This window comes from Theropithecus gelada, chromosome 20, assembly GCF_003255815.1.
Source record: "Theropithecus gelada isolate Dixy chromosome 20, Tgel_1.0, whole genome shotgun sequence".
Taxonomy (NCBI): domain Eukaryota; kingdom Metazoa; phylum Chordata; class Mammalia; order Primates; family Cercopithecidae; genus Theropithecus; species Theropithecus gelada.
The window spans coordinates 60,976,461-61,004,278 of NC_037688.1; the positions used below are offsets into that span (position 1 = coordinate 60,976,461).

Here is a 27,818-nt window from a genome sequence, read left to right on the forward strand (position 1 = left end):
CCCCCCGAAAAAAAAAAAAAGAAGAAGGAAGGAAGAAGAGAAGAGAAGAGAAGAGAAGAGACGGAAAAGGAAAGGAAACCTGGCCACACGTGGTGGCTCATGCCTGTAATCCCAGTGCTTTGGGAGACTGAAGCAGGAGGATCCCTGGAGTCCAAGAGTTTGAAACCAGCCCAGGTAACATATTAAGAGCCTCACCTCTACAAAAAACCTACAAAATTAGCTGAGTGTGGTGGCATGTGCCTGTGGTCTCAGCTACTAGGGATGCTGAGGTGGGAGGATTGCTTGAGCCCAGGAATTGGAGGTTGCAATGAGCTATGATGGTATCATTGCAAGTTTAGCCTGGGTGACAGAGCAAGACACTGTCTAGAAAATAATAAATAAATACTAAAAAGAAATATTTCAAATGAGTATTTCATATAAATATTTATAAACTTGATTTTGTTATTTCCCTCTAACTACCTGCTAATTCGAAGTTTTCCTAAGCATTGATCATTTGTATACCACTTTTGCATTTTTTGCTAAACCCATGTAGCACTTGTATCATTATTTACTTAATAGATAACACCACATCATCTCACTTTTTTATTTTTGGCTAAAATAAACTCAACTTCCCCCTAGGCACTACTGTGAATTCAAAGCCATATTACACCTATGAAATAACAGGTTTGATGTGCTGAGCCATTTTTTCCTAATGCACATTAACATACTTTCTTAACTGTTCAGAAAAAGGTTCCTGTGAGAATCATTAAAAAAAAAAAATCATCTTGGCCAGGTGCAGTGGCTCACACCTGTAATCCCAGCACTTTGGGAGGCTGAGGTAGGTGGATCACAAGGTCGAGGGATCGAGACCATTCTGGCCAACATGGTGAAACCCCGTCTCTACTAAAAATACAAAAATTAGCTGGGCATGGTGGCACACGCCTGTGGTCTCAGCTACTTGGGAGGCTGAGGCAGGAGAATTGCTTGAACCCGGGAGGTGGAGGCTGCAGTGAGCCGAGATCGTGCCATCGCACTCCAACCTAGAGACAGAGCAAGATTCCGTCTCCAAAAAAAAAAAAAAAAAATTCATCTTGTTTACCACCCTTTGGGAAATGCCCTGTTAATTGTCTTTTATGGGCTGAAGCATGTAATGGTCCAAGGACATACGTTCTCTTTCAAGGCATTTCCTGGTGTGGCTTCATGCAGTTCTTTTAAGTATATTGGGATAGGCATAATTATGCCCATTACACAGAGAACTGAGAGCACAGAGGGACTCAGAGGGACTTACCCATGGTCATGGTGAGTCAATGGGCAGGTCTGAAAATAGAAACCAGATTGCCTGGCTTCCGGCCACCTCTCACCTACTCGCTCAGACGGGACACCTGACACCTTGCACCTGTTCTGGTGGGTGCTGGGGAAATGTGAAGTGGAGCAATGCAGCTGGCTGTGTCCTCCGTGTGCACCTATGAATCTCCTTTGCCCAATGCTGTGGTTCCCTGACATCTAGGGGTGCTCCCAGAAAGCCAAACTCAGCATGACTAATGGAGACAATAGGAAAAGTGGCTTCCTCCACAACCTTCTAAGAGGGGGAGACATAAAAGTCTTATTTGAGCTGATCAGAGACAGTGGATGTTGTCAACATATATAGTTAAGTGAGAGCAAAGAAAGGGTAGAACAGTATATAAAGCCCACATGCATTTATGTTAAAAAAATATATATACAGGCTGGGCATGGTGGCTCACGCCTGTAATCCCAGCACTTTGGGAGGCTGAGGCAGGTGGATCACCTGAGGTCAGGAGTTCGAGACTAGTCTGGCCAACATGGCAAAACCCTGTCTCCACTAAAAATAAAAATATTAGCTGGACATGATGGCGTACAACTGTAATCCCAGCTATTGGGAGGCTGAGGCAGGAGAATTGCTTGAACTTGGGAGGCGGAGGTTGCAGTGAGCTGAGCCTGCCCTCCAGAGAGAGACTCCGTCTAAAATAATAATAATAATAATAATAACAACAACAATACAGGCAGGCTGGCACGGTGGCTCACTCCTGTAATCCCAGCACTTTGGGAGGCTGAGGCAGGAGGATCTTTGAGCCCACAAGTTTGAGGCCAGCTTAGGCAACATAGAGGTATTTCCTTGTGTCTGTGCAGTCCTTCTACCAAGTCACACAAGAAAGTAGTAATATGAGTTGCCCTCAAGAAAGGAACTGAGTGACTGGGGGAACAGGCAGAACAGGAGACATAAAAAAAATTTACTCCTCTTGCACCTTTTGAATTTTGCAGCATATCAGTGTTTATTTATTCAGTCAGCAAATACTGATTAATCATTCATTGTGTACTCTGCACCGTTCTAGGTGCTGGGCATTTATCAGTGAACAAAACAGGCAATGAATCCCTGCCTTTGTGTAGCTTACATGTCCACAGGAAAGAGAAAAAAAATATTGAAAAGAGCAATTAAAATTTTAAATGTGGACTGATTGGAGTTAGATCCAAAAAATTTGTAGAGCAGTGATTAGATTTGCAAAGATTGAACTGTTCCGTAATACTAAGTATGGGCCGAGCTCTGGGGAAAAAAACATGTTTATGTGCTGATAGGGTTGAAATTGGTGCAGTCATTTGGACAGCAATCTGGCAGTCCCTACTACATTTAAAATGTGACAGCCCATGACTCCACAGTTCCACTTCATGTAGTAAGTGTGCTTTGGTGCTGCATGCACGCACGTGTGCACAGTTTAAGGATGCTGATTGCAATGCCGTAATACTCTCAAATGGGAAACACCTTCACCACTTATAATGAGAAGGTTGCAGAGGAGTGGATGGGGTGCAAACAGCTGCACCACAGGAACTGTGGAAGCAAAGCAAGGAAGAACAACTGCTGCAGGTTAAGGCAGGACTAGGGCAGTCCGGACGGGTGTGCCTCAGGGTTTCAGGTGAGCTGAAGTGTTGACGTTCTAGACCTCTGGGCGGCTGGAGCACCCCTGCCCCCCATTGCCTGCCCTCCTCTGCAACTGGTCACGTGCTACCTTGTCTCTTTACTGTAGTGTGAATTCGGTGCATACAGTATGCACGTATATACTCCATGACTCGAAAAAGGCTGGAAAACACTGGTTTAGAAACACTTTATCATTCATTCCAGCTCTGAAATGTTAAGATTTTACAGTAATGTCATGCTGATGTCAACTCTTGAGTTTTCCGGGGTGGGTCACGGAGGTTCACTGTAAGGCAATGTCGAGGTGGTGGCCACACTCCCACACCATGTGGAGATGTCCTCTGGGGTCGCCGCCCCACGTGTTGGGTGGTGTCTGGGGGATGTGGCTGTGCACGCTGTTGGGGGCATGGTGGTGGCTGTCCCACGGTTTCATTCCATGGTGTGGCAATGGCAGAGTCACCCTCTCATTCTGTGGGGCAGGGAGCACCCTTACGTGGTAATGAGTCATTCCCATCCACATCGCAGGCAAGCACAGCCCATCTGGGCGTTAAGGACCTGAATGTGGGCCAGGCGCAGTGGCTCAAGCCTGTAATCCCAGCACTTTGGGAGGCCGAGACGGGCGGATCACGAGGTCAGGAGATCGAGACCATCCTGGCTGACACGGTGAAACCCCGTCTCTACTACAAAATATAAAAAACTAGCTGGGCGAGGTGGCAGGCGCCTGTAGTCCCAGCTACTCAGGAGGCTGAGGCAGGAGAATGGCGTGAACCCGGGAGGCGGAGCTTGCAGTGAGCCGAGATCCGGCCACTGCATTCCAGCCTGGGCAGCAGAGCGAGACTCCGTCTCAAAAAAAAAAAAAAAAAAGGACCTGGATGTGGCTAGCATTCCCATTCAAGGGCAAACAGGGTAGGGTTTGGGAATTAGGCCCCAGTCAGGGTCTGGTTCTGCCATTTCCTTGAGGAAGGGGCTCAATCCATGACATAAATAGGTTGGTCTCTCTGAGTCTTTATTTTTAAATTTTAATTTAATTTTTAAATTAGAGATGGAGTCTTGCTGTATTGCCCAGGCTGGTCTCAAACTCCTGGGCTCAAGCAGTTCCCCCACCTTGACCTCCCAAAGTGCTGGGATTACAAGTGCGAGCTATTGCATCCAGCCATGAGCCTTAATTTTATAATCTGCAAATGGGAATAGTAGTACCTGTGCCTTCTAGGTTGTTGTCAGGATTCAATAAGATAAGGCGTGGGAAGCAGTTTGCACAGTGCCTGTCACAAAGTAAGTGTTCATAAATGGCAACTATTGTTACTTTTAAAAATTATTATTCTTGTTATTAACATTTTATGGAAGGTGTAGAATTATTCAAAATGGCCCTGGGTGTTTACCATGGGTGGTTGGAGCTGTCATTCACAGAGAAATGGCCAAGCGGAGAAGAGGTCTCCAGGCTCTGCTTCTCGTGGGACTGCGTCACTCCCTGGCAGCGAAATCCCACACTCCCCAAGGTCTCTAGTTGTCCCAGATTCCCCAATGGCTGGCAGCTGGCTTTCCCAGACAACAACTGCAAACAGCTGCACCTAAACCCAGCCTGCCTGGCCCTGGTGGCCATCTATGCTTCCGTAATAAGGCCACTTTCTTTCTTTTTCTTTTTTCTTTTGAGACCAAATCTCACTCTGTTGCCCAGGCTGGAGTGCAATGGGGTGATCTCGGCTCACTGCAACCTCTACCCCCCAGGTTCAAGTGATTCTCCTGCCTCGACCTCCCGAATAGCTGGGATTATAGGCACCTGCCGCCACGTCCGGCTGTTTTTGTATTTTTAGTAGAGACAGGGTTTCGCCATTTTGGCCAGGCTGGTCTTGAACTCCTGACCTCGTAATCCACTGCCTTGACCTCCCAAAGTGCTGAGATTACAGGCATGAGCCACCGCACCCAGCCAACAAGGTCACTTCCTACACTTGGCTCCTATGAAGGAAGACCCGTGAGACTGAGGTCACCCCACTAGGATGGAATCCTCACCATGTCAGCAGGTGCCCTGGCCCTGGCAGTGCCTATCTGTAGGATTACAGGGAGCCTAGGAGACAAAAAACATCTCTGCCAGGCATGGTGGCTCATGCCTGTAATCTTAGCACCATGGGAAGCCGAAGCAGGAGGATCACTTGAGCTTAGGAGTTCGAGATCAGCCTGGCAACATAGTGAGATCCCGTCTCTACAAAAAAATAAAAAATGAGGCCAGGTGCTGTGCTTCACTCCTGTAATTCCAGCACTTTGGGAGGCCGAGGCAGGTGGATTACCTGAGTTTAGGAGTTCAAGACCAGCCTGATCAACATGGTGAAACCTTGTCTCGGCTAAATATACAAAGGCACCTGTAATCCCAGCTACTCGGGAGAGTGAGATTCCATATCAAAAAAAAAAAAAAAAAAAAGAGCTGGGCATGGTGCCATGTGCCTGTGGTCCCAGCTGCTCAGGAGGCTGAACTGGGAGGATCATCTGAGCCCAAGAGATTGAGGCTGCAGTGAGCTGTGATTGCACCACTGCAGTCTAGCCTGGGCAATAGAGCAGGACCCTGTCTCTAAAAACAACCCAAAAAACAAAAAGACGAGAGATCCCATTCCTCAGAGCTCAGCACACCTTATCACAAACAAACAAACAAAAACCCACCCCCACACAAAACATCTCTATGTTGCTGACTTTGGCCTTGTGGGTTTCCTTATAATGCCCTGTCCTTAACTCACACTTCATGGTGGTGTAAATTCATCCCACCCCTCTACATGGCCAGTGTTGATCCTACAGAGGCCCCTGTTGAGGCAGAACTCAGACCTGGAATAGATGCCCCTCCTCCTGTGCTAATTCTGAGCTATGATGGTGCTGTGGTCTGAATGAATGTGTTCCCCCACCACATTCGTATTTTAAAACGAATTCATATGTTGAAACGAGGCTGGCTTTAGGAGATGTTGAGTCATGAATCATGAGTGGGATTAGTGCACTTATAAAAGTGACAAGGAGGCCGGGCGTGCTGGCTCATGCTTGTAATCCCAGCACTTTGGGAGGCCAAGGCAGGTGGATCACCTGAAGTCAAGAGTTCGAGACCAGCCTGGCCAACATGGCGAATCTACTAAAAAAAATACAAAAATTAGCTGGGCATGGTGGTGGGTACCTGTAATGGCAGCTATTTGGGAGGCTGACACAGGAGAATCACTTGAACCCAGGAGGCGGAGGTTGCAGTGAGTAGAGATTGGACCACTACACTCCAGCCTGGATGACAAAGTGAGACTCTGTCTCAAAAAAAAAAAAAAAGTGATCAGGAAAAGCTCCCTGGGCCCTTCCATCGTGTGAAGACACAGCAAGAAGGTGCCATCTACGACCCGGCAAGTTGGCCCTCACCAGACACTGGATCTGCCAGTGCCTTGATTTTGGACTTCCCAGCCTCCAGAACCATGAAAAATAAACATCTGTTGTTTATCACCCACTCAGTTTATGATATTTTGTTATAGCAGCCTGGATAGACTAAGATAGTGGTGTGGGTTTCCTGTAAAAGGCTGGTTGCAACAAGCTGAGGGGCAGGAGGACCCCACCCTGTGTGCACTCCTCCCTGTACCTTTTTTTTTTTTTTTTTTTTTTAAACCTCAGGACATCCTGCAGATGACTCAGGTATGGCACTTTTTCTTCATCCCCCAAGCAAAAAGAAACCATTTCTCCTGAGAGAAACCTTGAACTTTGTCATCTGGGCTGTTGGGAAAAGAAGGGAGTGCTTTAGGCCAAAATTACTGGTGCTAAACACCACCCAGGAGGGCTGAGAAAGAAGGGGGTGATTCTGACAGGAGCCAGTGGGGTGGGTGAGTAAGTCGTGTGGGGCAGAGACCTGCCACCCTCTGCAACCCAGCCCTGCCCTCCTGTGGGCTCAACGCAGCCCTGCTGTGCCCATCTGGCTGGTTCTGAAATGGAAGATTAATCATGGCAAGTATCAGATAAGAGCTCAGACGAAAGCTGCTGGCTGGCGATAAAGAACGCTGGCCACACCTTTCAGGGAGCATGTACCAGGGTCCTTGGAAAACCTTGTCTGGTCTCCAGATGTGAAGCTATAACCCAGGTTCTCTCCATCTCCTGCAGCTAGCTCCAGGGAGGCCTCGACTGCCCTTAACAGATCTCGACCGGGCATGGTGACTCATGTCTGTAATCCCAGCACTTTTGGAGGCTGCAGCAGGAGGATCACTTGAGGCCAGGAGTTACAAACCTGGCCACATAGCAAGACCCCATCTCTAGAAAAAATTTACAAATTAGCTAGGTGTGGTGGTGCATAACTGTAGTCCCAACTGTTCAGGAGGCTGAGGAAGGAGGATCACTTGAGTCCAGGAGTTGGAGGCTGCAGTGAACTATGATCGTGCCACTGCACTCCAGCCTGGGCACCACAGCAGGACCCTGTCTCTAAAAACAACCCAAAAAACAAAAAGACAAGAGATCCCATTTTTCAGAGCTCAGCACAGCACACATCCCTGCTCCTCAGGCACTGCACAGAGAGCAGGCTGCAGGATCTGAAAGTGAGGCGCTGGGGAAAATGCCCCTCAGAATCCTGTTTGGCCTCTTCCCTGTTCCTTCCAAGGCCCTCATCTCTCTCAGCCTGCTTTTGTCAACCCCAACCCCACGCATGGACCAATGCTCTGAGCAGAACCGCTATAGCCTCAGAACAGCTGCTTGTGCCTGCTTTTCTTCCTAACCATCAAGGGACCAAGGGGATTGTTCAGGTTGGGCCCATCCAGGTTGGAGGATGCTGGATAAAAGCTGAAGTCCAGCGTGCTCCACCTGCCAAGTCGGGGTCCTGGGGACTATAGCCACTCAAAGAAGTAACTTTTCCTAAGGCCCCCAATTTGACACATGGGTTGCTGCAAAACATGGGCTTCTGCCTGGAGCCACAGTCAACAATGTTTGGCTGAGCTGGGCTATATTTTCTTTTCTCTTTTTCACGCTATTTTTTTTTTTTTTTTGAGACAGGGTCTCACTCTATCACACAGGCTGGAGTGCAGTGGTGCAGTCGCAACTCACTGCAGCCTCCAACTCCCTGGGCTCATGATTCTCCTGCCTCAGTCTCCCATGTAGCTGAGACCACAGGCACATGCCACCATGCCCAACTAATTTTTAAAATTTGTAGAGACAGAGTCTCACCAAGTTGCCCAGGCTGGTATATTTTCAAAAGAAGAAAGTCTCCTATCGCTTGGTTAGAATGTGAGTGTGCATGACCCCCCGTGTGGAAAAAAGATGCCATAAAGATACAGTTTGAAGGAAAGGTTTTACCATGATTCCCCTTACTGGGGAGTTGGTCAGGGCTTGGTTGCTGGATCCAGGCTTTGGGTGTGCTCAGCAGTGCCATGCAACCTTGAACAAGCTACATGGTATCTCTGTGTGTCTGTCTCCTCATTTGCATAGAGAGGACAGTATGACACCTGCCTCCCACGGTGCTTAAAACAATGTGTAGTTCACAGCATTATGGGTGCATCAGCTTTGATTAGCTGTGGTTCGCTTCATTATGCAAGTAGAAAAATTACTGTCTTCTAAATACAGAAGGAAAACTGTAGCGTTTAGAATAAACAGGCTGGATACAGTGGTTCCCAACTGTAATCCCAGCACTTTGGGAGGCCAAGGTGGGAGGATCGCTCAGGCCCAGGAGTTTGAGACCAGCCTGGGCAACACGGTGAAACCATGTTGGTGAAACAAAAAATACAAAAATTAGCCAGGTTTGATGGCACACACCTGTAGTCCCAGCTACTCAGGAGGCTGAGGTGAGAGGATCCCTTGAGGCCAAACCAGTGAGGCTGCAGTAAGCCATGATTGCACCACTGCACTCCAGCCCGGGCGACAGAGCGAGACCCTGTCACTGATGATAATAATAATGATAATAATAAACAAGCTAGGCATGGGGTGGCTCATGCCTGTGATCTCAGCACTTTGGGAGGCCAAGGTCGGAAGATCACTTGAGCCCGGGAGTTCAAGACCAGCCTGGGCAAGACAGCCTGACCGTTTCTCTACAAAAAAATCTTAAAAAATGAACTGGATATGGTGGCATGTGCCTGTAGTCTCAACTACTCAGGAGGATAAGGTGGGAGGATCACTTGAGTCCAGGAGTTCAAGGCTGCAGTGAGCCATGATCACGCTACTGCCCTCCAGCCTGGGTGACAGAGCGAGACCCTATCTCAAAAAACAAGCAAAAACTCACTTCAAAAATAAACGCTCAAGGTATAACATGGGTGGCGAAACCCCGTCCACGATTCAGAGGCATTTAACCAAATTGCTGCAGGACAGGACTTCCATGTTTGAAACTGACCTGACCCACTTCCGGATTTTAGGAACTCAGATGTTGCATCTGTGCTGACTGCTCGTTTCCAGTATCTCCTGGGTTCTTGAGTCCAGCTCATGCTTGTTAAGAAGCTCTGAGAAGCTGTCTCTGAAAACAGAGGCCTCTTGTAGCAAAGGCAGACCAAGGATTGGAGCGAAAGATTGCTGGCTGTCTTTCTATTCTCCGAGACTAAGTACTTAATGCACAAGGGCTGACTTTGAGATGTACAAGGATGGACTTTGTGCCCATCATGATCTGGGCTGTCCTTGGGAACCAATTATACTATCATTCACTTAATATTTTTCTTTAAGTTGACTCACTCTTGTTCTCTACTTAAATACCTACTTCAGTTTTGTCCTAAGCAAGAATGTCCACAAAATCACAGGTTGCATGCTACTAATTATATATGTTTCCTAATACCCCTCAACATAAATAATTACTAATGAGATGAAAAGCAATTGTCTGTGCACTATCTAAAAGCCATCTGCACGTGCCACTCTGCATGGGGTGACAGATTCAGCAAAGATCCTTTCTTGTCTTGTAAACCCACCAGATTAGATAAAACACCTTCCCACTTGTGACTCAAAGACAGCTGGCCCGACTGACCCCTCGGCCCCAGCTGCCATGCCTGGCGACTTCCTTACAAGACTCGTTCTGTGGGTTTCTCCACTGCTGGCTCTAAGACGATATAGGCCTCCATCCCAGCAGCCTGACACATGTCTTGCTAACCGATCCGGAAGACCCCAGACTCTAAGACAGAAGATGTGGTCATAGCTGCGAGGAAAACCTTCCTGTTTATTCTTTTCTTTGTGAATGTTCTTTTCAAGGAAAAACAAGTACGTATCTGGCCTTTGGAGGACTCATCTTGTCATGAGGCCAGAGGGCCTCCTGGTTTGTCATTTTCTTGTTCACCGGCTGGCCAAGCACCACATTTTGATTTGAGAGGTGACCATATTTTGCAATGGCTAAATCTTCTCTGCCTGGCTTCTCTGTATGGATACAGACACGCATGGCAAGGAACCTTAAACATACAAGAGCAGAAGCGTTCCACAAACTACGATACAGGCACACAATGAGGTATTGGGGAGCCATTAAGAAAAATGGTTAGTTATTATTATTATTATTCTTATTATCATTTTTGAAAGGGAGTCTCGCTCTGCCTCCCAGGCTGGAGTGCAATGGCGCAATCTTGGCTCACTGCAACCTCTGTCTCCTGGGTTCAAGTGATTCTCTCTGCTTCAGCCTCCTGAGTAGCTGGGATTATAGGCGTGTACCACCATGCCCAGCTAATTTGTGTATTCTTAGTAGAGATGGAGGTTTCACCATGTTGGCCAGGCTGGTCTTGAACTCCTGACCTCAGGTGATCTGCCTGCCTTGGCCTCCCAAAGTGCTGGGATTACAGGCATGAGCCACCTTTCCCAGCCAATTATTATTATTTTTTTAAAAAAGACTATGTTAGGCCAGGCATGGTGGCTTCTGTCTGTAATCCCAGCACTTTGAGAGGTCAAGGTGGCAGGATCGCTTGAGGCCAGGAGTTTGAGACCATCCAGGGCAATATAGCGTGATCCCATCTGTACAAAAAAATAAAAACATTAGCTGAGTATAGTGATGCATGCCTGTAGTCCCAGCTTCTTGGAAGGCTGAGGCAGGAAGATTGCTTGAGTCTGGGAGTTTGAGGCTGCAGTAAGCTATGATTGTACCACTGCACTCCAGCCTGGGCAATAGCAATAAAAGAACGTAATAATCACTGGAGACTTGGGAGAGTAGGAGAGGGGTTAGGAAGGAGGAATTACCTAATGGGTACGCTGTACACTATTGGGGTGACGGTTACACTGAAAACCCAGACGTCACCACTAGGCAGTATATCCATATAGTGAAACTGCATTTGTTCCGCATAAATTTGTAAAAATAAAAAATAATGACTGGGTGTGGTGGCTCACACCTGTAATCCTAGCACTTTGGGAGGCCGAGGCGGGTGGATCACTTGAGGCCAGGAGTTTGAAACCAGGCTGGCCAACATGATGAAACCCTGTCTCTACTAAAAATACAAAAAAATTAGCCGGGCCGGGCGCGGTGGCTCAAGCCTGTAATCCCAGCACTTTGGGAGGCCGAGACGGGTGGATCACGAGGTCAGGAGATCCAGACTATCCTGGCTAACACGGTGAAACCCCGTCTCTACTAAAAAATACAAAAAACTAGCCGGGCGATGTGGCGGACGCCTGTAGTCCCAGCTACTCGGGAGGCTGAGGCAGGAGAATGGCGTGAACCCGGGAGGTGGAGCTTGCAGTGAGCTGAGATCCGGCCACTGCACTCCAGCCTGGGCGACAGAGCGAGACTCCGTCTCAAAAAAAAAAAAAAAAAATTAGCCTGGTGTGGCAGCGCACACCTATAATCCCAGCTACTCGGGAGGCTGAGGCAGGAAAATTGCCCGAACCTGGGAGGCGGAGGTTGCAGTGAGCCGAGATCACGCCACAGCACTCCAGCCTGGGTGACAGAGTGAGACTCTGTCTCAAAACAAACAAACAAACAAAACAAAAACCAAAAAAACCATGTGGGTTTATATGCCTCTATGTGCATAGGAAAAATAATACAGATGGCATTAACCAGAGGTTTATAATGATTATCTCTGGGTAGCAGGATCTTGAGTTATTTTTAAAAAATTGTTTTTAGTTTATCTGTGCTTTGGAACTTTCCTACAATGAACATACATTGCTTGCATCATAAAAATAATAAATGAGAAGATAATTTTTAATAGCAAAATGGAAAAAAGCTTATAATAGAATGCTGCGTGAAAAGACCAAGATTCTAAGTATATGAAAAAATCAATAGTTAGGCAAAGATTATCGTAGGGAAGCAGGAAATACAGACTTATCAAAAAAGGTTAAGCTTCCAGGAATTTTTTTGTTTTGTTTATTTAAGAGACAAGGTCTTGCTCTGTTGCCCTGGCTGGAGTGTAGTGGTGCAATCATAGCTCATTGTGGCCTCAAACCTCCTGGCTCAAGAAATCTTCCCACTTCAGTCTCCTGAGTAGCTAAGTAGCTGAGACTACAGGTGTGTGGCATTTATTTATTTATTTATTTATTTATTTATTTATTTATTTATTTATTTAAGACAGGGTCTCACTATGTTGCCCGGGCTGGTCTCAAACTCATGGTCTAAAGAAATCCTTCCGCCTCGACCTCTCAAAGTGTTGAGATTACAGGTGTGAGCCTCCAAGTCCAGCCTCCTTCCTTGAATTTAGGTACAACCCTAGTGTAAGGATCTGGGGAGATGCTGGATGGGTTGGAATTAAGTTTCTACTATTTGGCAGAACAGAGGTTTGTATAAGAAGTTAAGATCAGATGCACACTTCGACTTGCATTTTGATATTTGTACCTGTTTTCCAAAATTGTGTTATTTTTATAGTTAAAAAAAAATTCAAAAAAGAGGCTGGGCACGGTGGCTCATACCTATAATCCCAGCACTTTGGGAGGCTGAGGTGAGCGGATCACTTGAGGTCAGGAGTTTGAGACCAGCCTGGCCAACATGGTGAAACCCCGTCTCTACTAAAAATGCAAAAATTAGCCGGGCATGGTGGTGCAGGAAGGTAATCCCAGCAACTCGGGAGACTGAGGCAGGAGAATTGCTTGAACCTGGGAGGCGGAGTTTGCAATAAACTGAGATCACACCCCTGTACTCCAGCCAGGGCGACAAAGTGAGACTCCAGTCAAAAAAAAAAAAAGAAAAATTCATAAAAGTCACCAAAACGGAGAGTGTTCAATGAACTAGAAAAATCTGCCTTGGGGCTCTAGCAGCCTGAAAACTCTTTTCATAATTTCTGGACCTGTTCTCCTGGGGACGGAGTGAACCGAAGAGGGATTTCAGAGGAGGTGGCTGCAACAGAGCTTGCATTTCCTGGATGGCTCCTTTCTCCCATACCCTTGTTGACAGAGTCTTATTGCTGTGTTTGCTTTCCTTATTGCCAGAGCACTCAGCTGCACCAGGCTTTATCCTGTACACTTAAAATTACACGGGAAAACACCCCACCCACCAGGCCCCATGCCAGGAGCCATGTCATTGTGTCCCAATGGACACAGAGGACTGGGGGGGGCGGTGCCAACGGTGAGCACCTAAGCCCATGGACCTTCCCTTCCCCAGTAATGGAAGTGGCCGCTTGCCCAGGATGGGTGGTGTGTGTTGACAGCCAGCAGGGAAGAGTGTGGTCAGTTTCATCTGCTCCCTCCCTGCCAATGCTGGAGGCAACTTGGAGAGGGTAGTTTGTGCCAAAGCTTAGAAGATGCCAGGGGTGTGTGTGTGGGGTGGGGTGGGATGGGTAGGGGTGGAGAAGGGAGGCAGTTATTCCACTGGGAATAAAATGTGGTGTCCCAGAATAGAGTCAGAAAAATAAGGTCAACCTGATAATGTTTGGAGGCTCATGTAGGAGGATAAGCTATAGTTTCTCTTTCTCTGTTTTACTTTGGGAAACAGGAATGATCCTATTATTATTAAAAATGTACCAGAGGCCAGTGGCTCAGGCCTGTAATTCCAGCACTTTGAGAGGCCGATGTGGGAGGATAGCTTGAAGCCAGGAGTTCCAGACCAGCCTGGGCAATATAATGATACCACTGTCTCTAAAAACAACAACAACAACAAAAACAAATTAGCTGAGTGAAGTGGTGCATGCCTGTGGTCCCAGCTACTTGGGAGGCTGAGGCGAGGGGTTTGCTGGAGCCCAGGAGTTCCAGGCTGCAGTGATCTATTGATCTATGACTGTATCACTGCACTCCACCCTGGACAACACAGCGAGATCCTGTCTCCAAAAAAAAAAAAAGTGAGTTTTTGAGTTAGACAGACTTGAGTGGCATCTCTTCCCATCTCTTACTGGCTGGGTGGCTGGGTGATCTTGGCAAAATTGCATCACCTCTCTGAGCCTCAGTTGTCTCATTTGCAAACGAGGCCAGCAATAGTACCTTGGTTTTTTGTTAGGTTTTTGTTTTGTTTTCAGTGAGGGTGAAAATGCATATAAAGCTCTTGGCATGGTGTTGAATGAAGGGTGGCTACCATAATTCATTAGGGAAAAAGAAGGATGAAATGTGTAGGTGGTTGCTGAGTTTAGATACTTAATTGCAAGGCTGCCTTAGAAAGGACTGGTGCTGGAAGGGGAATTTCCCAGCTTGCTAAAAGAAAGATTCAGTCTTTGGCCTGCACTTCCTTGAGGCTTAGCTATCTATGTCATGCTCCTGTCAGAAACTTTCAAGGGCTACTGGTGTCTATAGAATAAAGGCCCCTCTACCCTTAGCTGGCTTCCAAGACACCTTGCAACCTGGTCCCAGCCTAGATGTCTCCTTTAATTCCTTGCACTTTGCTTTACAATGGGGGTAGTGGTTAAGAAGTTGGGTTCGAACCCCAGCTTGGTCACTGACTGTGTGACCTTGTGGAATTTACTCACCCTCTCTGTGCCCTGGTTTCCCCATCTGTAAAATGAGGGGAAAATAGTACTGACTTCATTGGGTTGATGTGAAGATTAAATCGTAAATATGAAGCACCTAGCACCGTGTCTGGCATAGAGAGAGGTCAGTGCCTATGAGAGGCTTCTCAGTTGCATCCCATACCCATGCAACCACACACTGAAGCCCATGGGTACCCTGGAAATTCCCACCACCACACTTTGACTCATGCTGTTACTCAGTCCTGGAGTGCAAAACCTTTACCTCTACCCACATATCCTCTACGATTTCCAGGCCCAGCTCCAGTGCCACCTCCTCCAAGAAGTCCTCTGTGAATGGAGGTCATCCTCCCTCCTCCGTAGCCCCAGTTTTTTTTTTTTTTTTTTTAATTGAGATGGAGTTTCACTCTTGTCACCTAGGCTGGAGTGCAGTGCCGTGATCTCAGCTCACTGCAACCTCTGCCTCCCAGATTCAAGTGGTTCTCCTGTCTCAGCCTCCTGAGTAGCTGGGATTACAGGCATGAGCCTGGACCAAGCCCAGCTAATTTTTTTTTTTTTTTTTTTGTATTTTTAGTAGAGATGGGATTTCACCATGTTGGCCAGGCTGGTCTCGAACCCCTGACCTCAGGTGATCTGCCCACCTCGGCCTCCCAAAGTGCTGGGATTACAGATTACAGGCATGAGCCACCGTGCCCAGCCCCCAGAATGTTTTCTGAGGACCAATAATGTGGATGGAGTTAAGACCACTGAACTGTACACTTAAAAATGATCAGTGTAAATTTTGTTATACACATGTATTTTCCACAATTAAATATTTTTAAAGACACATTGAATATTTAAAAACTCACAAATAATTTTTAATATTGATTATATGTTGAAGTACTATTTTGGATATATGGGTTCAATGAAATATATTAATAAAATTAGTTTGATCTGTTTGTTTTTACTTTTAAAATGTGGCTATGACAATTTTACATTGCTGGGCTGGGCACAGTGGCTCACGCCTGTAATCCCAGCACTTTGGGAGGCCCAGGCAGGAGGATCACTTGAGGCCAGGAATTCAAGATTAGTCTGGGCAACATAGCAAGACCCTGTCCCTACAAAACATACAAATTAAAAAAAAAAAAATTAACCAAGCATGGTGGCGTGCATCTGCAGTCCCAGCTACTTGGGAGGCTGAGGTGGAAGGATCGCTGGAGCCCGGGAGATCAAGGCTGCGGTGGCCCATGATCATGTCACTGCACTGTAGCCTAGGTGATAGCGTGAGACCTTGTCTCAAAAGAGGAAATAAAAAAATTTTCAATTGCTTATGCCATTCCGATCTGTGGCTTGTGTTGTATGCATGTTGGATAGTGCTGACCCAGATCAATGGCTGGCACACTGTAGGCACTTAGATGTGGGTTTAATATGGGAATGAATGCAGTTTTGCAGCCAAATAGGTGCTTTTCAGGCATAAAACAAACAAAAACTGTTGTATCTGGAAGGCTCCAAGGGAATGGGAGAGAGTGTGTCATGGCAGTTTACATAACTCAATCATACCGGGATTACAAGTGTGAGGCACTGTGCCTGGCCAGTATCTATTATTATGCTGATGATAGCAGTCACCGTCCACAGAGTACCTAATGTGCCAGGAACTGTCACAGCACTTTAAGCCATCATCTCATTTAATCCTTGAGTCAACGCTCCGGGGCATCATTGCCTCTGCAGCATGGACAGCTGCCCAAGGTCACCCCACTGGGGAGCGAAGAGCAAGGGTTTGCCTGAGGGCTGGTCCAGGCCTCCTAATACCCCTGCCTTTCCCAGGGTCCAGGCTCTGTGTGCTGTCTTGTCCTATGGGACTTGATGGCCCTGCCTGGGATGGACAGCAGACACCAGCCCTGCTCACATCCCCACCCACAGGTGGGGTCTTCAGAGGAACAGGGAGCCCCAGTGAGAGGCAAGACGATGCTGCTGAGAATCCAGGAAAAAGGCCGGGCACCATGGCTTGTGCCTGTAATCACAGCATTGTGGGAGGCTGAGGCAGGTGGATCATTGAGGGTAAGAGTTCGAGACCAGCCTGGCCAACACGGCAAGTAAAAATTCTCTAGTAAAAATTCAAAAATTAGCTGGGCTTGGTGGCACACGCCTGTAGTCCCAGCTACACAGGAGGCTGAGGCAGGAGAATAATCGCTTGAACCCGGGAGGCGGAGGTTGCAGTGAGCTGAGCTTACACCACTGCACTCCAGTCTGGGCGACAGAGTGAGACTCTGTCTCAAAAAAATAAAATAAAATAAAGTCCAGGAAGAGAATTCAGGAATTCATACTCTCTGGTGTCCTTAAGCTCACGCATCCAGATCTGGCCACCAGCACTCTCAAGTTCAAGGACTCCGGGAAACCGGCTGGGACTTAGGTGGTCATTCTTGTTCAAGGCAGTTGAGGCAATGGCTCTGGGCCCAGCCTGACCCAAGAGAAGGCCCTGCCCTTGTCCCTAACGCTGCAGCAGCCACAGCTCTCTGGGGGGGTGTGGCCTTCCCCTCCCATCCCTGGGGCTCCAGGCCTGAAGCTGAAGGCCAGGGCCTACCCAAGACCTCATACCTGGGGCTCAAATTCGTTTGTGTAGAGGCCCACGGTGGTGTCTAATGTGAGCGCTCCTCAGAGGGGGCCTCGGCTGTAAACTGCACGGATCAGAACCCCCTGGAATGGGGAAGAGGTTTGCAACACATAGACGAGAACTTCCGCTGTCTCCCAATTCCAATCACGTCTGTAAGTCATGGGTTGAACTTGAGGAAACCGCTTGAGTCTGGTCAGAGACAGTTGACTGAGGAAGCCAACTGAGACCTAATTCCCTCGGTAAGAACTGGGTGTCAAGGAGTCTGGCCTCAGAGAGAGTAAAAAATCCCACCTTCTGTGGACTGCGGGGCTCCCCCACCCTAGGGGAGAGTCAGTGCGGAGCTGGGAGCAGGGGTTCTCCAAGTCTGGTCCCCAGACCAGCTGAAACAGCATCACCTGAGAGCTTGATAGAAAGGCAAATCCTCAGTCTCCCCCCGAGGAGGCCTCTGGGTTTTAACTAGCAATCTGGGTTTTAACAGCCTTCCAGGAGGCTCTGGCCATGCTAAAGTTTGAGAACCTCCGGCCCACCACCTTACTCTTCCGAGTAGGGCACCAGAATCAGCAGCACTGGCATCATTAGCTTGTTAGAGACACAAAAGCTGGGTCCCACCTGACCTACTGAATCAGAATCCACGTTTTAACAAGACTCCTAGCGACTCCTGTGCATGTTAACATTTGAGACATGACCAGGTAAGGTGGCTCACGCCTATAATCTGAGCATTTTGGGAGGCTGAGGTGGGAGGATCACTTGAACCCAGGAATTTGAGACCCCTGTCACTATAAAAAAATACAAAAATTAGTTGGGTGTGGTGGCGTGCGCCTGTAATGCCAGCTACTCGGGAGGCTGAGGCAGGAGAATCATCTGAACCCAGGAGGTGGAGGTTGCAGTGAGTTAAGATTGCACCACTGCACTCCAGCCTGGGCGACAGAGCGAGACCCTGTCTCAAAATAAAAATAAAAATAAAATGTTTCCTAGATAATTTGATAATACGTGCAGCAGAGTTTGGGAGCCACAAAGCTAGAGCAAGAGTCAGCAAACTTTTTCGGGAAAGGGCCAGGCCAGGCAGCAGTATTTTAGGCTTTGTGTGCCATACAGTCTACGTCGTGGCCACTCAGTGCTGCCATCATAGTGCAAAAGCAGCCATAGATAACATGTAAATGACTGGGCATGGCTATGTTTCAACCACACTTCACTTATGAACACTGAATTTTGAATTTCATTTGATTTGCATGTGTCATGAAATGTGATTTTTTTTTTTCAACCATGTAGACCATTCTTAACTCACAAGCTGCACAAAAAACAACTGGTGGACCAAACATTGGCCTTTGGGCCATAGTATGCAGACCCCTAGGTTGGAGGAATTAACTGAGGGCAAAGAAGCCCAGATTGGGCTGGGTGCAGTGGCTCACACCTGTAATCCCAGCGCTTTGGAAGGCCGAGGCAGGTGGATCACGAGGTCAGGAGATTGAGACTGAGACCGTCCTGGCTAACATGGTGAAACCCTGTCTCTACTAAAAATACAAAAAATTAGCCGGGTGTGGTGGCACGTGCCTGTAATCCCAGCTACTCAGGAGGCTGAGGCAGGAGAATTGCTTGAACCCAGAAGGCGGAAGTTGCAGTGAGCCGAGATCGCGCCGCTGCACTCCAGCCTGGGTGACAGAATGAGATTCTGTCTCAAAGCAAAACAAAACAAAACAAAAAACCAGATTGCAGGCCTCCTCCTCCTTCCTGGTGTTTGCACACAGAATCGTCCCTGCACAATCTCAGAAACCTTAGTAGCACTTGATTATGAAAAAGTTATGTTGACAAGGCCCAATCAAGAACCAACTTGATTTGGCCCTAGACCAAAGACTTCAGGTTGGGCCTCAAATCCTCCATCATGCTGGCAGGATTTCAGGGAGCTGCCTTCCTATGGTTGACTCTGTGCCCCACCTTTCTGGCTGGCAATTTTGTTGGCCCTTAGTGGCCATTTACTGTGCAGCAGGCACTGTGCTTAGCTTTACTCACATTATCTCATCTCCTTCTTACAGCCACTCCGCAAGACAGGGAAAGCTAGAATACACTCATGCATATTATTATAGTCTTTATTTTTATTTTTTCATTCTTTAGACAAAGTCTCTCCCTGTCACCCCGACTGGAGTGCCTTGGTGCAATCTAGGCTCACTGCGACAAGCAATTCTCCTGTCTCAGCCTCCTGAGTAGCTGGGATTACAGGCACCCGCAACCATGTCTGGCCAATTTTTGTATTTATAGTAGAGACAGGTTTCACTGTGTTGTCCAGGCTGGTCTCAAATTCCTGACCTCAGGTGATCTGCCAGCCTCGGCCTCCCAAAGTGCTGGGATTACAGGCATGAGCCACTGCGCCCGGCCGCATATTACTATATACCTGTTTTTCAGACGAGCACAGAGCGGAAGCACAGAGAGGTCAGGTGATTTGCCCGAATCACACAGTGAGAGTAAGTAGCAGAGCAAAATTGAAACTGTGTCTGTTTGCTCCAGAGCCTGCTCTCTAACCACTTCGCTATATTGCCTCCTGATAATCTATATTAAGGACAATCGATAATCCACCACCATCACCAGTCACCACAATGCCCAGACACAATCTTCTCCAGAACAAGACTTGGGCAGCAAACCTGGGCCATTTGCATCTTGATTGGCATTTACACTCAACCTTTCCCTGCCTTGAGTTGCAGCTGGAGCTGAGGCACTCAAGACAGTTCTGCACCTTCTGCAGGAAGAAGGCGGCTGGCAGGGCAGCCCTGTATGGTTGTGCAGGCTGTGCACTTAACAACTCCAGGGAGCATCCTTCATCATGTATGTAGTCTGCGTGATTGACAATGACATCCCTGGAGTTGGCAGCGCACATACCCTACCGGCATTTGTAGCAGCCCTAGAGGCTAGAGGCAAGACACTCAGGATTCCCTGGCATACCATTGACCTTCGGTGCCCACCTTTACTGCTATTTGGAAGCAAATCATCAAAAAGGTAGATGAGCCCACAAGGAAATGCCATCATGCGTGGTGGAGGTGTGTGCTGGCAGCTCTGGGGAACCCTTTGAGACAGGAGCAGGAAGGAGTTTTCCCCCAGAGCCCCTCCACGCAGCCTGGAAAAGGAGCCTGCTCCCTTATCTCTCTTAGACTGGATTGGCTGCATCATCAGCTCTGAACTCTCGACCCTGTTCCACACAAAAGCTTTCCTCCCACCCCTCCACACCCTGGCTCCTTGAGAAGAAAAAAAGGCCCTTGGGTGATCTCTCCAGTCATGTCCCCACACTGGCTCTCCAGTGCCCGTTCTCACGCTGGGCAACACCTACTTCTTGCAATCCAGAGATTGAGCTGCTGGGAACTACCAGCCAGATGCTCTGAGCAATTCCCTTAACTGCTGCCCCCTTTGCAGTGTTTGTTTTTTCCTTTTGTGATTTCAGCCAGGCCCTGTGTCACGGCCTCACAGGCATTAGCTCATGTGCCTCTCACCACAGCCCTGTGAGGAGGAACTGTGATCATCACCATTTTACAGACAAGGCGGCTGAGGTTCAGAGAGGTTAGGTCAATTGCCTGAAGTCACATAGGTCAAAAGCGGCAGAGCTAGAAATCAAATTTAGGTCTTTCAGGCTTTAGAGCCCAAATTCTTTGCCAACTTTCTAGGAGACGACATGTCATCATGTCCTTAGGGTCTGTTACCCCATCTGTGGGCTGGGTCTTGGGTCTGGGAAGCCATGTGGGTGACCATAATGTTGCTGCTGGTGATGATGGTGATGACGGTGAGAATGGTGATGGTGATAGTGATAATGGAGATGATGGTGAGCGTGATGGTGGTCATGATGCTGATGATAGTGATGATAATGGTGATGGTGCTAAGGATGGGATGGTGATGATGGAGGTGATGGTGAGGGTGATGGTGGTGATGGTGATCATAATGGTGATGGTGAGGATGGTGATGGTGATGATGGTGCGGATGGTGATAATGGTTGTGATGATGGTGATGATGGTGGTGATGGTGAGTATGGTGATGGTGAGGATGGAGGAGATGGTGAGGGTGATGGTGGTGAGGATGATGATGGTGATGGGGATGATGGTGAGGATGGTGATAATGATGAGGATGGTGATAATGGTGGTGGTGATGGTGATTCTGATAGTGGTGATGGTGAGGATGGTGATGGTGAGGATGGAGGAGATGGTGAGGGTGATGGTGGTGATGGTGATCATGATGGTGATGGTGGTGAGGATGATGATGGTGATGGGGATGATGGTGAGGATGGTGATAATGGTGGTGGTGATGGTGATGATGGTGAGGATGGTGAAGGTGAGGATGGTGGTGGTGATGGTGAGGATGGTGATGGTGATGGTAATGAAGGGGATGGTGGCGATGGTCCATGATGATGGTGGTGATGGTGACCATGATGATGGTGGTAATGGTGACCATGATGATGGTGATGGTAAGGATATACCTACTTGATACAGTTGTGTGCAGATTAAATGAGAGGTTCAGGCAAAACATTGCTCCCTATGCCTGTACTTTGTTTGTGTAAGAGACAGGGTCTCACTCTGTCACCAAGGCTGGAGTGCAGTGGCACAATCACGGCTTACTGCAGCCTTGAATTCCTATGCTCAAGTGATCCTCCCACCTCAGCCTCCCAAGTAGCTGAGATTATAGGTGCCACCATATGTGGCTAATTAAAAAAATTTTTTTTATAGAGACAGAGTCTCTCTATGTTGCCCAGGCAGGCTGGTCTCAAACTCCTGGGCTCGAGCAATCCTCCCACCTTGGCCTCCCAAAGCGCAGGGATTACAGGCGTGAGCCACTGCAGGAGGTTCCCATGCCTGTTCTATAGTAAGTGCTTATACATGCTGGGTCAGCTGGGATCCCTGTACCCTCGACCTCCAGAATGGGTTCCATGGCATTGCAGCTTGTTAAATAAACACATTATTTACCAAACACCAGGTGAAAGGCATGAATCAGAGACTTTCAAGAAAGGGAAAGAATGGTGACTTTTTTTTTTTAATTTTATTTTTGAGACGGAGTTTCACTGTTGTAACCCAGGCTGGAATTCAATGGCGCGATCTAGTCTCACCACAACCTCTGCCTGCCGGGTTCAAGCGATTCTCCTGCCTCAGCCTCCTGAGTATCTGGGACTACAGGCATGCCCAGCTAATTTTATATTTTTAGTAGAGACGGGGTTTCTCCATGTTGGTCAGGCTGATCTCAAACTCTCGACCTCAGGTGATCCGCCTGCCTCAGCCTCCCAAAGTGCTGGGATTACAGGCTTGAGCCACCGCACCCGGCCGGTGACATTTTTTTCTCTTAACCTTCTGTTTCCTGCTCTGTCTCCATCTCCTGCCAACCTCTGAAATCCAGCTTTGCCTTTCCAGGCTCTGGTCTGGGCCACGCGTTCCCCACCTTGTGCCAGGGTCGGGCTGGCATAGTAACTGGCCTTGGATCCAAAACGTTGGGAGAGTGGCACAGGGTCCACAACCCCCTCATCCGCTAGGAAGGCCATCTGGCTGGAGAAAGCCAGGCTTCCAGGGAAATTTGAAGGCTGGGAATGTGGTGCCCTGAAGGCAAGGGCTGAGTACCCTCTTTGTTGGGGGAGATTAGAATCTTCACCGGCACAGTGACCAAGGTGGTTCCTGGCATTGTGAAAAGCCGAAACCTTACACTTGGCTGCGGGTGAACCAAAGGCTTCGAGAGCCATGTCACACAGAAAAAAATTCCCCACCTCCTCCACACTCACCTCTCAGATGACACCAAGAAGCCGAGAAGAGGCAGGCTGGGGTGAACAGAATGGGATCTGCAGTCAAACTGCTTGGGTTTGAATCCCAGACACACCATTTGCCAGCTCTGTGTGACCTTGGGCAAGTTACTTAAGCTCTCTGAGCCTATTTTATTTTCCATGAAAGGCAGACAATTACATTACCTGTTTCTCTGGATTGTTGTAAAGATACATTGAAATCCTGCAGTAGGAGAGCTCAGTTTCTCTGTGTGTAAAAGTGGGATAATAATTCACGCCTGTAATCCCAGCACTTTGGGAGGCCAAGGTGGGAAGATTGCTTGAGCCCAGGAGTTCGAGACCAGCCTGGGCAACATGGCCAAACCCTGTCTCTACAAAAACAAACAAAATAGAAAAGTTAGCTGGCCGTAGTGGTGTGCACCTGCAGTCCCAGCTACTGGAAAGACTGAGGTGGGAGGATCGCTTCAGCCTGGGACGCTGGGCTGCAGTGAGCTGTGACTGAGCCACTGAACTCCAGCCTGGGTAACAGAGTGAGACTCTGTCTCAACAAACAAGAAAAATGTAAAAATAATATTAATAATTAAAAAACTGGCCGGGCGCGGTGGCTCAAGCCTGTAATCCCAGCACTTTGGGAGGCCGAGGCGGGTGGATCACGAGGTCAGGAGATCGAGACCATCCTGGCTAACATGGTGAAACCCCGTCTCTACTAAAAATACAAAAAACTAGCCGGGCGTGGTGGCAGGCGCCTGTAGTCCCAGCTACTCGGAGGCTGAGGCAGGAGAATGGCGTGAACCCGGGAGGTGGAGCTTGCAGTGAGCCGAGATCGCGCCACTGCACTCCAGCCTGGGCGACAGAGCGAGACTCCGTCTCAAAAAAACAAAAAACTGTACCTACCCCATATGGTTGCTGAAAGAATTCAATGAAAGAAAACACGTGCCTGGCATGAAGTGATACTTAAAAAATGCTGCTGGTCAGGCGGGCTGGCTCATGCCTGTAATCCCAGCACTTTGGGAAGCTAAGGTGGGCAGATCACGAGGTCAAGAGATCAAGGCCATCCTGGCCAACATGGTGAAACCCTGTCTCTACTAAAAATACAAAAATTAGCTGGGCGTGGTGGTGCACGCCTATAGTCCCAGCTACTTGGGAGGCTGAGGCAGGAGAACCACTTGAACCCAAGAGGCAGTGGTTGCAGTGAGCCGAGATCGTGCTACTGCACCCCAGCCTAGTGACAGAGCGAGATTTCATTTCAAAAACAAACAAAACCACCCACAAAAAAACGGTGCTTATTTTTATTATTATTACTGTAGGGGAGAGAGCCATTTGGGCCCCATCAGAGGTGATTTGGTAAACGATACCATGTGTTGAAAAAGAAACTGAGTCCAGTTCAGTCCTTGTGCGTAAGGCAAACAAAACAAGAGGGTTCCCAGACAAGGTGACCACACCTCCTCAAGTGAATGAGATCCTTTGTAGAGGGGTCTTCAGGGTAGGGTTTTTAGCCAGCTGGATCATAAGATCCAACAAGAATATAGCCCTGCCCATTTCAGGCCCAGCCACCATTGGTGGGGCCCTACTGGGAGTTCAAGATTAGAGGTGAAGATGGGAAGGGGACCAGAGAATGGGGGGTCCATGGAGTTTCCTGGGGGATGAGAGATGTGGCTGGGTCACCACTGTATATTCAGTGTCTAGCCCAATGCTGGTATGCATCCATCCATCCATCATTCATTCATTCATTCATTCATTCATTCATTCATTCAATAAATGTTCACTGAGCATCTACTAGGAACTTGGACAATAGCAGTAAACAAAACACATAAAACCTTGCCTCTAAGTGTTTTGGTTCCTGTGAACTAGTGTTATAGCAGTCAGGAAACACTCCCTAAATATGAATGAATGAATGAGTGAATGAATGAATGAGTTGCAAAGAAAACTGCTTTGCATTGGGAAAGAAAGCGTCTTCTCCCTTTCCACCCAAATGTAGGAAAATGTGCAGCCTCCTTCCCCTCCACCACGGCTTTCCTCCAGGTTCTGCTTTCTGTGAGGGTTGGGGAGGGGAATCTGCCCAGTGGGTTCACCATCCTGTGGCCAGGATGGCACCACTCTCTCTATCATCTGGTGCCAAAGGATCGGGGAGGTGAGGCCCAGCTAGGCTCCCGTTCCAACAGCCAACGACTTGTAACCAGCCAGATTGTCATCCACTCAGACATCCACCCTCCCTCCACTCACCCAAGGCCCTGATTCTGAGATTTCAATTTTCGCTGAATTCTGGAGATAAAACTGTTTCTGGCTTCTCAGCCCAGAGCTCTCCCATCATTGCCCTACCGTCGTCCCTTCTCCAAGCAGGGCACGAGCAGCATAGCAACCATTTGGAGGTTATCAGAGCAATAGCCAGGGTGGGTCCAGTGCCTGGGGGTCAGCATGCTGTGCCCTTGGCTTGCTAATGCCTCACGATCCCCCTAAATTCCCCCCACCAAGTTATCCCGTGGACAGGTGGCAGTCCACCTGTCCCACAGCTGAGCTCCAACTCCAGCCTGCTTGACTCCCAAACTCTTAACTGTTAAACAGCCTGTCCGGGTACAGCTAAAGAGACTGGGAGACTTTAGCACCCAAATCTTGCCCTTAATGCTTTAAGGAGCCAGGCAAGGTGTCTCATGCCTATACTCCCAACAGTTTGTGAGCTTGAGGTGGGAGGATTGCTTGGGCCCAGGAGTTCGAGACTGGCCTGGGCAACATAGTGAGACCCTGTCTCTATAAAAATGAAAGAAAAGAAAGAAAATGTTTTAAGGACAGAAATCGGCTCCCCAGACAGCCTGGGGTAAACCAGAACTTGCCTGGGTCCTTCTCCTGGGGCAGGCAAAGCTCTGCCTCCAAGGTAATGGGATAATGAAGGCCTCCCCCTCCCTACATCAGCCTCTGCTCCCCCACCACACCCCCAAATGCAACCAGCGAGGGAGGGTAGGTGTTGGGTGCTGGAGGCAGAGGTCTCTGCCTTGTGCAGACCCATGGCCATCTCTTGGGGCTTTCTCTCTCTTCCCGAATCTCCCCCTCCTCCCTATCTCCTTTCCTCTCCGACACTCCCCTCCTGGCCCCATTAATGAGCCAGGCATGTACCAGGCATGCTTCTAAACATTTCATATTCCTCCCCGCCACCCTCCAATCTCTAAAACAATCCTTGAAAGCCTGTCTTGAAGTCCACGGCCTCAGACCCCAAGCTTCCTCATGGTCTCTCTCCCTAACCCAGTCCGCCAAAGCCTCTCTCCAACTCCTTCTTGCTGCCTTGTGAACTTTGTCTCTGAGAAAGACAAAGGTAATCCCTCCTGGGGTGGGGGTAAGGTGGGGGGTGGTGGTGTTTTCCAATCAGGATTCAAACCTTGAGCTCAATTAGAGAATCAACAACCTCCACATGTAGACGTAGGTGAGACACCCACCGAGGAATTTCAGGAATCAGCCGGCAGGTGAGACAAAGCTAGTTTTGGGAGGGTGAACCCAGCCCCTGCTTAAGGTCTTCAAATGAGTCCAATCAGGAGTAGCTCTTGAGAGAGGCTACAGAAGACTCCAGATCTCAGTCCTCCTTCCAAACCTTGGCTCAGGAATGAGCTCCCTAGCATGTGGAGGGGAACAAGATGGCCTACATTGGTCCTGGGGGTCTGAAAGGAAAGAGCCACATTTGCCAAGGGGCCACCAGTGGCCCCCAGACCTGCAGCCCCCAATCATCAAGATTTTCCCAGCCAGTGGGAGGCTGAGGCGGGCGGATCACTTGAGATCAGGAGTTTGAGACCAGCCTAGCCAACACAGTGAAACCCCGTCTCTACAAAAAATACATGAATTAACCAGGCATTGTGGTGCACACCTGTAATCCCAGCTATTCGGGAGGCTGAGGCAGGGGAATTGCTTGAACCCAGGAGGCAGAGTTTGCAGTGAGCTGAGATCATGCCACTCCAGCCTGGCAATAGAGCAAGACTCTGTCTCAAAAAAAAAAAAAAAAAAATCCCAATCAGGGAGGCACTGGGGAAGAGAGAGTTGGGGTTGAAACTCAGGTTCTGTTATTGCTGTGTGTCCCTAGGGCAAGTTTCTCAACCTCTCTGAGCCTCAGTGTCTTACAGCCTCACCCCATCAGTTGAGCATCCTTTCCCTGTTTTTGGCCTCCTGAAGCCACCTCTTGTCAAACCTACCCCAGGAAGCTCCTCCAAGTTCATTTCAGCCCCGTGACTGTATTTTGGCTAGGACACTGTTTTCTTCATGTAAAAAATAAATCCCCGTTTTGAAAACACAAATGCTAAGACTTTCAGGGTTGGCCAAGTGCAGTGGCTCATGCCTGTAATCCCAATACTTTTCGAGGCCGAGACAGGCAGATTGGTTGAGGACAGGAGGTTGAGACCAGCCTGGCCAATGTGGTGAAATCCCATCTCTACTAAAAATGCAAAACTAGCCTGGTGCAGTGGTGGGCGCCTGTAATCCCAGCTACTGGGGAGGTTGAGGCATGAGAATTGCTTGAACCCAGGAGGCAAATGTTGCAGTGAGCTGAGATCGTGCCACTGCATTCCAGCATGGGCGATAGAGTGAGACTCTGTCTCGAAAAAAAAAAAAAAAAAAAAGCCTCAACTTAGGCCGGGCCAGGTGGCTCACGCCTGTAATCACGGCACTTTAGGAGGCCGAGGTCCGGAGTTCAAGACCAGCCTGGCTAGCATGGTGAAACCCAGTCTCTATGAAAAATACAAAAATGAGCCGGGCATGGTGGCACGTGCCTGTAATCCCAGCTACTTGGGAAGCTGAGACCTGAGAATCACTTGAACTGGAGAGGTGGAGGTTGCAGTGAGCCAAGATTGTGCCACTGCACTCCAGCGTGGGCAACAGAGC

General features: G+C 48.5%; 1 protein-coding gene across 2 annotated transcripts in view; it reads right to left on the reverse strand.

The window, feature by feature from the left end:
• SCNN1B (sodium channel epithelial 1 beta subunit) overlaps positions 1–27,818 on the reverse strand; it is an 87,265-nt gene that overhangs the window by 47,409 nt on the left and 12,038 nt on the right. The window contains exon 2 of one of the 2 annotated variants that reach the window (XM_025370888.1): positions 14,650–14,674. The exons of the other annotated variant lie outside the window; for it this stretch is intronic. Within the exon in view, the coding sequence (XP_025226673.1) occupies positions 14,650–14,674 (25 nt within the window). The remainder of the gene's footprint in view (positions 1–14,649; positions 14,675–27,818) is intronic. 2 annotated transcript variants of the gene reach the window in all.